This window comes from Tamandua tetradactyla, chromosome 6 (assembly GCF_023851605.1).
Source record: "Tamandua tetradactyla isolate mTamTet1 chromosome 6, mTamTet1.pri, whole genome shotgun sequence".
In the NCBI taxonomy this organism is placed as follows: Eukaryota; Metazoa; Chordata; class Mammalia; order Pilosa; family Myrmecophagidae; genus Tamandua; species Tamandua tetradactyla.
The window spans coordinates 141,959,770-141,970,383 of NC_135332.1; the positions used below are offsets into that span (position 1 = coordinate 141,959,770).

At 38.3% G+C, this 10,614-nt stretch overlaps 1 protein-coding gene and 1 non-coding gene across 3 annotated transcripts; both read right to left on the bottom strand.

Annotated features, from left to right (window-relative positions):
- Positions 1-1,331: 1,331 nt before the first annotated feature.
- RPL30 (ribosomal protein L30) lies at positions 1,332-4,591 on the bottom strand. 2 transcript variants are annotated; one of them, XM_077167299.1, is made up of 5 exons: positions 4,511-4,591; positions 4,350-4,402; positions 3,937-4,082; positions 2,346-2,476; positions 1,332-1,431 (listed from the first exon to the last, which is right to left on the bottom strand). In XM_077167299.1, exons 2-5 carry the CDS (start codon positions 4,368-4,370, stop codon positions 1,382-1,384), a joined length of 348 nt encoding a protein of 115 aa, XP_077023414.1. In that variant the 5' UTR covers positions 4,371-4,402; positions 4,511-4,591; the 3' UTR covers positions 1,332-1,381. The 2 variants fall into 2 exon arrangements, with proteins under 2 accessions (XP_077023414.1, XP_077023415.1); XM_077167300.1 differs by having other exon boundaries at positions 4,502-4,541.
- LOC143689262 (small nucleolar RNA SNORA72) lies at positions 1,650-1,781 on the bottom strand. Its single transcript, XR_013178710.1, has one exon. It is a non-coding gene; the product is annotated as a small nucleolar RNA SNORA72 (small nucleolar RNA).
- Positions 4,592-10,614: the final 6,023 nt, after the last annotated feature.

Below are 10,614 nucleotides of genomic sequence, written 5' to 3' on the forward strand. Positions count from 1 at the left end.
GCATACCAATCTCTGGACATGTAAACATGAACACCTTAAGACATTTTAAAAATTTCCATATAACATCAGTGGCTCTCAAATAGGCGATGCCAACTTGTATATGCAGACAGCATTTGAGGGTATGATTACAATGACATGGAAGGGAAACCAGGAGAAATATCTTGCAGTATGCCACAGCCCTCCATAACAAACAATGGGCTGATCATCATGTCAAAAGGACTAAGAAATATTAAGTAACTGAACCAGCAAGAAAACCCTACTTGAGAATAGTCAGTCTCTCCAAATTACATACATGACAACCTCAGATTAACTTTAGGGACAAATTAAAATTATATGATGTTAGCAAGAAAGAAACCAACTTCTTCATCTGTCAAACTGGCCCTTTGACTCACCCATGGTTGTTACATAGCTATTAAGAGGCAGATTAAGCCTCTGACTCCATGTCCCAGGCTTCTGCCAGAAAATTTGCTCTACAGTCACCGTGCACCTTTCTGGATAGTATATAGAAAGCACACTCGTTTCCTATGTTTCACTTTATCTACCAAGAGCTGCTTACAAAAGAGAGATGGAGACTGGGAGACATTCTAAAATTCTAGTTATTCTGTCATTTCTATAGCTCCCTCAAAGCCCAGAAGATTGGACAGGGTATATCCTACCAGCATGCCAACATGCACACACATATACTTTTCAAGAATGCAAATCAAGGAAATTAATCACAAATGTAGCTAAGTCAGTTTTTTCCCCAAAATTAATTCTTCTGAACACACAGCACACTTCATAAGCATATCTTTTAGGACTAAAATTATATAAAACACACTTCAAGCAATCTTGGATTTAACATTTATTGAATACCTGGGATTGTTCTGAAGTTGTCCAAGTATAGTTCATTTATCCCTACCACTGCCTACCCACAGCAAAGTTCCTTCTTCATTAATGGTCATTAGAGCTTTTCTTAGTCTATGACAGCATTCTGGGGGTGGGAGAACATATTTCATTTATTCCTCTTTGCTACTCAGATTTGGTAGATTTTAAATGGACTGCAAACTGCAACTTTGGTTATTATTTAACCTTTTTGCCTCATAAGCATATTCAAATATAAAGATGTTAACAATGTCTCGAGACAGAAACTATGAAAATTAAATCTATTAAAAACCTAGTACTGGAAAGGAACTCCATGCACTCCCTTTACAAGTAAAGAAAACTGAAAATGAGGGTATCTCTCTTAACCCCAAAGTTGTGACCACCTTTAGGTGCCTCACCCTTTTTAGACTTACTTTCAGGAAAAAGAACTGAAAAAGATATAAAGGAAAATAACTGAAATGGATACAATGTTTTTAAAACAAGCTCTGACCAGTTTTATTAAAGAAAATTTTTATATAATTTACTTTTCACCAGTCTGTTCTGGCATGCTTCTAATGATATCAGAATCACCTAGAAAATAAAATAAAACACATTTACAAATCATTTAATGGCAACTGGCAATCACAAATATTCCCTCCTTTAGGTATGCCTTTCGACATAGCTCTGCAAAGCTAGTACTGATTATTTTCAAAAAGTATTTGCAGTTGCTATATCTCTTAAGATTGCCAAAGATACCCCGACTTATAGCCATTTCCCATACAGGATGATCATGTAATAAATCAGACTAGGCTTATCACCAGCATTTTAAAAACCAGACCTAGGAGAAAGCCTCGGTCTGGGGACACATGCATGGTCCTAATATAGCGAATGCTTAGCCTGCCCTGATTATCACAAAACCAGGACAGCGAGAATATTCGCAGCATATTTATTATGAAGTAATTAAAAATTCCCAAGTTCAAAACAGAAGATAATGTATATTTGTAGGTACTTTCTTTCAACTTAATTTTACCTGTGCTCAGGCAGTCAACAAAGACAACTTTCCTCTTATTTTATCTCATTATTTCTCTACTTTATAATCCTGTATTTCCACACCAAGTTCCCTGTCTTCAAGTATACTTTCTAAACCAGCACTGAAATTCTTAAAAATTTTCACAGCCCACAATCTGTTTCCTTCTTTTCTTTAGGGAAAGTTTAGAGATGGCTAAATCAAATCCACTTTTCCTTTCCCCCCAAAATTACTAAATCCATGGTCCTTGTCTTAGATACGTCAGATAAAATTCATGATTTTAAAGTAAAAAAAAAAAAATTTAAATCAAACAATTATAATGCACTGATGTACTCAATATCAATTCCCTGCAAAATAAAACTATAGGCTACCTCTTCCTATATAAATTCTTATTCCTTTCCAACTTTAGGAACTAAGGAATACTTGTGCATTATATTAAAAGAAAGAAATAAAATGATTTTGTGATTTAAAAGCATACCTGGATCAATGATAGCGAGTGTGCATACTCTGTAGTATTTTCCACATGCTGTGCCCAATTCAATATTATTGCCACTATAGTGATGGACACCAGTTTTGGCCAACATGGCATAGTACTCAATTTCGGATTTCCTGTGGGAATCAAACACAGACAAGTAAGTGCCATGCCAAGTGACTGACCAACTAAATGTTACTGTTTCTCATTAGTTTTAATGTTGGCAAGGCTTTCACACAGTAACCAAACCACCAGTTACTCTTAGAAACATATTATCATATCCATTAACCAACACAAGTCAGCTTTCCTAGGATTTCTTACACAATACAGGGTTTTCAAAGTTTCTTGCCAACCACTGAATACTTAGTGAATACCTACCATGTTTAAAATAGCACCTATGCTTATGGCAAAAGAGAACAGGGTGCAAATAAAAGGAAGCCATTATTTATTTAGCATATAATATGTGCCATTTTATATCATTTCCATGACAACCTCTAACTCAGGTAATGATACCAACACACACTGCCCCCCATAATTCTGAGCTCCAGAATAGTACATAAAAGATCCAGAATTCAAATCCAAATTACCTTTAAAAGACAAGCTATTTCCATCACCCTTTGTTGCAATGAATGGGGAGTCATGATTGCTTACCCAAAGTCAATATTGGACAACTAATATCACATGCTTTTAATCTGCATCTTAAATTAACCTGAGGTTGTCCACTAAATTAATAGTTACTTATGGGTTTAGGAAATTGAAAGGGGTTTTCTACAGGCCAACAGCATTATTACAATGGGCTTGTTAAAATGTCATCTCAGGCTCCTTTCCAGACCCACTGAATCAGAATCTGCATTTAAAATCCGATTTTCACAAGATCACCCACATGATTCGTAAGCACATTCTCTTTTGAGAGGTACTATTATAGAAAGCAAATGTCAAAGAGGGCTTGACCAAACCTTGGGACAGAATGGATGGAACCCTAGGCTTTTCCAATTAAATACAGATACCCTATATAAAACGCTGTGAGAGCAGGTTATGCATTGTCATAGAAAATCAACAACGGTAGGGAAGTGCTCGCATGGCTTTTAAATTTCTACAAGTTCCCAGTTTCTTTAGCTTATTTACAATACACACTAGGTTCAATTTCAAAACAAGTCAAGAAAGCCTGGGTGCTCTGATATAGTGGGCTGTACTAAATGATTCTACACTAAAAGATTTAATGAAGAATTTTTAAACACTGCAAAGCAAAAAGAAACACCAAAAAATAAAGAAAACAGAACACAAAATACACAGAAAGACAAATTATGTTCAAGTTCTGAGCTTTCCTCATTTTGGCGATCTGTTTGGTTTTTACCCCTTATGTCACATATTTCTCCCAAGGATAAATTTAGATAAAGTATATGGATAAAAGGGAGGGAAAATTTACCCAAACACTGTAATAGCAAATGTAATAATTGTTTTGTAAGCGTTGACATGGAAAACAAGTTCCACAGAAAATTAACTTCATAATACTCAAATTACAGGTTTATGCCCCGAATATTAGCTCACGACGAATTCGCGGTGGGCAACAAACAAAATGAGAGGTTTCTTCGATTACCTCAAAGCTGGGCAGTTATTGGCGAGGATAACTAGTTTCGCCTTGCCTTGCCGGATCATCTTCAAAGTCTGCTTGTATCCCAGCACGTACTTTCCACTTTTCATAACGAGTTGGAGCCTAGAGTTGATCGACTCCAGCGACTTTTTCTACAAAGCAAACATTTAACACGGACTTGAAGAATTTATTCGCAACTACCTCAAAACTAGGGTCCAGCTTTCCGGAAGGCGGAGTCCCTTAATAAAACCTCCGACGTGAAGATCCCAAGTTACTGAGAAGATCTCTTGGGTTCCTTTTGGGACCCTCCAAATACCAGTGGGCATACTGTCTCCCCCAGTGTGCCCAGATGTGCCCGCCCGGGCTGGGCCGTATCTCTCCACGTGAATACGCCTCCGGCCCTGGCCCGCTTCACTCACCGTCTTCTTTGCGGCCACCATCTTCCTGCCTTAGGTGTGGGACGGCCCCCAACCTAGAAAATACAGAGGACAGGACAGGAATTTTAGGATCCGGAGCCCCAATCGGTAACCCTCGTGGTTCCCCGTACTGCCCAAACCTCGGCCCGGCGGACCTCACGCACCAAGAGCAGCCGCCAAGATGGCCGAGGAGTGAGAAAGGAAAGAGTTCCCACAATGCACAGGTCTTCACAGCGGAGCCGGGTCGCCGGGACCGGAAGCGGAAGTTGATTGCCAGTGGAAGGGGCAGAGCAAGACGTGAAGGAACACTGCCGGCTACGGATTTCAGCGCTAGTTACCACAGTGAAGCTGCATGTTTTCTCCAGCTTCCAGTCTTAAAGCTCTCCGTGCCTTGTTGCTCTGTTGCTCCAGCTGCAGGCATAGGAACCGAGGAGCTTCCAGCCGGGAGAGGGCTGGAGGGGGCCGACGGAGGATGAGATAGGAAAGGCAGCGGCCGCGGGGTTGCGGCTGCTACCACCGCCCTCATGCCGCTGACTTCGCCGCTGGCCGAGGCCGCGACTTTTGGGGCGACTCTTGGAGGAGTACAGTGTGGTGGAGCTCCTGGGTCTGCCCTCTACCACCAGTCCTTACGGAAAGAAGTAGCTGTAACCATTTCCATGATCGTGACCAGTTTCCTGGTTTGGCGCCCCACGCGGGTTCCTTAAAACTTACATCGTTGGCGTCTGTTTTAGCGTGAACTTGGAAACCTATTTTGTGCAGTCAGCGATAAATAGGTCCAGTTTTAAAAAAAAATCTTTTTGCTGTGAACATTGGGCTTTGCTTTAAATGGTAATGGTGTTGAGAATATTAGATGCTGAAAGGTCACCCCTTCGTACACCTCCTCCACCAAAAGTAAAATTAGAACAGTAAGTAAGCTATTACACGTGTGGTTTCACTGCTGTCATCCTGCCATGGAGAAGGACGGTAGGCGGAGGAACCAAAAAAAATGGAACTAATGTGCCAGCAACTATTCTATACTATATCTTATTTAATAGTACAACACACCTGTGAGATAAGTAATGTGTTCTCAAGTTTACAGAGAACCCAGATCTGTGCTTTAGATCATATCCCAGTGAAAGTTTATTGAAATGTGTGTGGCACTTCTCTGGGCAATGAAATTAACCAAACAAAGTAGAATTTAATTATCATACTACTTTAACATTTAGGTATAAATTACTTAACATTGTGTAAATCTGCATAATATTCGCTCTTCTGTAATCTAGTTCTGTTATCATACAAAGGTATGTTTTTGTTTTGTTTTTACTAATTTTAGAACTAAGTAATTATTAAAGTTGAAATAGATCTAGGGAAATTGACACTGCGATTTGATAGAGGAAAGACTAAAACACCAGTCTTACTTGTAATCCTTTGCTTTTTATTTTGCTTTTTTGATCCATGTGAATATTTAATTTATGGTTATCATTTGATTATTTAAAAAACTGAGTCATCTACTCAGTATACTTTCCATTAAAATTCCATTACAATTGAAGATACAATTTGGAAATTTTACAGTCTGTTATTCCCATTAGAAAATCAGATTGAAAATTTTTTTTCTGTTATCACCAGTCTTAATATTTAAGGACTTATACCCCACCCTCAAGAAGTTATAGTTTTCAGAAAAGACAGAACCTATAAAAGGACACAGTATAACTCTAACTGCCATGTATAAATATCATTCCGCAAATAGTACCATGTACCAGGTCCTGTATAAGGCCCTGGTTGAATAGGATGCCCTCAGAGACCTTACAGTCTAGTGTCTGGAAGCAAATATAAATAAATAGTATAACACGTCTTTTCAATTTAATGACTATTTTTAACAGGTTCCTAGGGTATATAAACATCGCTCTAGGCATTGTGAGTATTCAAAGATAATCCAAACATGATCCCTGTTCTTAAAGATCCTATCTGTTGGGCCTTAAAGAAGGGTAATATTAATAATTACCTTTTGTGTAGACTTTAATACACTTTGCACAAAACTTAATTAATGATTACGATGACCTCATAGGCATTCTCCTTATTTTAGTGGAGACAAAAAACTAAGAAAAATGGTTAAATTTACTGAGGGTTTCACAGTAACCCCATCTTGGTGGCTGCTCTCAGGGCTGAAATTTGAAGTCCAGTCTTCATAACTCAAGAATTAATCAAAATCAAAGGGGAATGCATTCCAGTCAAAAGAAGAGTGGAGGCAGAGATAAAAAGATAACAGAGAGTGGCTAATACTGTTTGGCCAGAGGAGTGCACACATAAGAGGAATGGTGGGGAAAACTACAAAAGTAATGGAACATTTAAGATTTGAATTTCATAAAATATGAAAGTTTGCTTTAGGGTAGAATTTTAAGATATCACTTTCCTTTAACTTTTTTGTTGTAAAAATAACATATATACAAAGCAAAGAAAGAAAAAGGCAGTAATTTTCAAAGCACACTTTAGTAGTTACAAAATAGATCCCAGAAATTCCACCATTACAAATTTTTCCTTCTAGCTCCTCCAAAACATTGGAAGCTAGAAGGAATATTAATATAGTGATTTAGCAGTCATACTCGTTTGTTAAATCCTATTTTCTGTTATACCTCTTCTGCTTTTTAAAAAATATTTTTGAGATATGTTCACACACCATACAGTTCATCCAAAGTATACAATCAGTGGCTCACGATGTCATCATATAATTGTATATTTGTCACTTTTTTAGAACATTTGCATCACTCCAGAAAAAGAAATAAAAAGAAAAACCCATACATCCCATAACCTTCCCTCGCATTGATCACTAGTATTGCAATCTACCCATAATTTTTTTTTTACCCTTTATCCCACCCCACCCTCCACTGTTCATTTATTTTTGTCCTTAGTTTTTCACTCATCTGCCCATTCCATGGCTAAAGGGAGCATTAGCCACAAGGTTTTCACAATCACATGTGTCACATTATAAAAGCTGTATATAATTGTCTTTAAGAATTAAAGCTATGGGGACAACCAAATCAATTGGACAAGCCCTCGATCTTGGGGTTTGCTCCTATGAAACTTATTCCTGCAAGGCTAACTGTACTTAAAATTATGCCTAAGAGTCACTCTCAGAGAACCTCTTGTTGATCAAACGTGGCCTCTCTAAGCCAATTCAGCAGGTGAGCTCACTGCCCTCCTCTCTACCTGGAACATGACTCCCAGGGATGTAAATCTCCCTGGCAACATGGAACAGAAATCCTGGGATGAGCTGGGATCCAGCATCATAGGATTGAAAAAAACCTTGACCAAAAGAGGGAAGAGAAAAATGAGACAAAAGAAACTTTCAGCGGCTGAGAGATTTCAAACAGTGTCAAGGTTATCCTGAAGGTTACTATGCATTATATAGATGCCCCTTTTTAGTTTATGGTGTAGCAGAGTGACTGGAGGGAAATACCTGAAACTGTTGAACTGTATTTCAGTAGCCTTTATTCTTTTTTTTAAAAAATGTTTTTATTGATAAATCTTTGTACACATACATTCCATACGTGCTGTACAATCAGTGGCTCACAATATCACTATATAATTGTGTATTCATCACCATGATCTTTTTTAGAACATTTGCATCACCCCAGAAAAGAAATAAAAAAGGAAAAAAAAAACAAAAAAACTTATATATACCACACCTCTTACCTCTCCCTCTCACTGACCACTAGTATTTCCATCTACCCAATTTATTTTACTGTTTGCCCCCCATTATTTATTTATTCTTTATCCATAGTTTATACTCACCTGTCCATACCCTGGATAAAAGGGGCATGAGACTCAAGGTTTTCACAATCATAAGTCATATTGTAAACGTTATATCTTTATACACTCGTCTTCAAGAATTAAGGCTGCTGGAACACAGCTCAACAGTTCAAGTGTGTGGTAGTTAGGTACAGGTGTCAACTTGGCCAGGTGAAGGTGCCGTTTTGTTGCTGTGGATGCGAGCCGATGGCATGTGAAGCTCCTCTGTTGCTGATTACATCTGCAGTCGGCTAGGAGACGTGTCTGCTGCAATGAATAATGTTTGGTTTAATTGGCTGGAAGCTTAAATGAGAGAGCTCAACGTAGCACAGCCCAAGCAGCTCAGCATACCTCATCTCAGCACTTGCAGCTCAAGCTCAGCCTAGGCCTTTGGAGATGCAGAAAGGAATCACCCTGGGGAAAATTGTTGGAACCCAGAGGCCTGGAGAAAAGGCCAGCAGAGAGCACCCTGTGCCTTCCCATGTAAGAAAGAACCTCAGTTGAAAGCTGCCTTTCCTCTGAAAAACTATATGTTTTAACTAAGTAAATCCTCTTTTATTAAAAGTTAATCCTTCTCTGGTGTGTTGTATTCTGGCAGCTTTGGCAGACTAAAACAAGGTATTTCCCACCAGTCACTCTACTACACCATAAACTAAAAAGGGATATCTCTATAATGGCTAAAAATAACTTCTAGGATAACTTCTCAACTCTGAAATCTCTCAGCCACTGAAACTTCATTTTGTCTCATTTCGTCTTCCCCCTTTTGGTCAAGAAGGCTTTTTCAATTCCATGATGCCAGGTCCCAGCTCATCCCTGGGAGTCACATGTCATGTCCCACATGTTGCCAGGGAGATTTACATAGAAGCCATGTCCCACATAGAGAGGAGGGCAGTGAGTTCACCTGCTAAGTTGTCTTAGGCCACAACTGAGCCACAAATGAGTTTCTCTGGAGGTAACTCTTAGGCTTAATTACAAGTAGGGTTAGCTTCTCCTTTATAAGAATAAGTTTCATAGATTTCAGCCCCAAGATTGAGGTCTTAGCCTGTTGAATTCGTTGTCCCCACTCCTCGAAAGAATTTTCAGGAATTCCCTAGGCAGGGAAGTTGAATATTTCCTCCTTGCTCTGCAGTCACCCAAGGGGACTTTGCAAATACTTTTTTATTCTCTGCCCAGATTACTCTGTTGATCTCGTTAACCTGTACAAACCAACAAGATCTTACTCCCTTTTCAAGATTCCATGTGATTGGTGATGAATACAAAAGTATGTGTTGATATTGTGAGTCCTTGATTGAATGCCATGTATAGATTGTGTGTGTGTAAAGATTTGTCAATGAAAAATATATATAAAAAAAGATTTCATGTAATTATGGTGTTCAAATAAACTAACCAGACAAGTTAACTTAGATATGTGTGCTACCAAAAATATAAATTTTGCACCAAATAAACATCTCTTCCTTTGGTCTCACACAGAAATTGAAGTTTTAAAATATAGACCATATCATCATGTGAGCATTGCATGAATATAGTGGTGGATAAAGCATTTAGAACAGTACCCTGCATAGAATAAGCATGCAGTGAGTTTTGGTTCTCTTCCCACTCCTTGCTCCTAATCACTCTACCCCAGCCACCCAACCACTCCTAAAGTCATTCACAGCCTCACTAATGGAAGAAACACCTCCTAACCTGAGACACTCCCATGTTTATTGTGCAGAAATAACAGCTAAATCCTTTGGTTCATGAAGATTTGGCAGTCACTCCCAAACTTTTTTTTTCTTTTAGAGCAGAGGTCTGCAAACTTTTTCTGTAAAGGGCTAGATAGTAAATATTAGGTTTTTCAGGCCCTGTGGTGTCTGTTGCAACCACTCAACTCTGCTGTTGTAGCACAAAAGCAGCCATAGGCAATTTTTAAATGAATAAGCATGTCTACATTCTGATAAAACATTCACAAAATCAGGCATCTGGCTAGATTTGGTCTGCAGACTATGGTTTGCTCACCCATGTCAGATTACTATTAGTCTTAAAATTAGCTATGCTAAATTATACAGAAAATGTCCTTTTTTCTCGAGAGATGTAAGTATTTAGAGGAAGTATCATGATATCTGCAACTTCTTTTCAAATTGTTCAAATTATATATGTAAATGGACGGGCAGATAAGTAGAGCAAATGCAGCAAAATGATTACGATTGTTGAGTTTAGATGACAAATATATGGGTGTTCATTGTGGTATTTTAACTTTTTGTAAGTTTGAAAATCTGCATAATAAAGTTGGGAAATAGATATGCTTTGAGAAATGACTTTGCCATGCAGACATTATTTTATTTTTTCTTGGTTCTAGTCACTCTATAGCATTTCAGAATGATTAAAATTATGTATATACTGACAGACAAATGTGATAAGACAGAATTAACACAAGGCTGTCTTTCGGTTTCATCAAAACTGCTGCTGCAGATTTCTGAGAACACTGTAGAGACTTGCATTTATTATGCTTCTGGTTTTTACTTGC

Bases quoted from the DNA above. Each gene is read 5' to 3' on its own strand.
- RPL30 (XM_077167299.1), bottom strand. From the start codon at position 4,370: ATGGTGGCCGCAAAGAAGACG. The intron at 4,083-4,349 runs GTGAGTGAAGCG...TTTGCTTTGTAG, and splicing joins TGGTGGCCGCAAAGAAGACG to AAAAAGTCGCTGGAGTCGAT. The intron at 1,432-2,345 runs GTATGCTTTTAA...TTTATTTTCTAG, and splicing joins ACTCGCTATCATTGATCCAG to GTGATTCTGATATCATTAGA.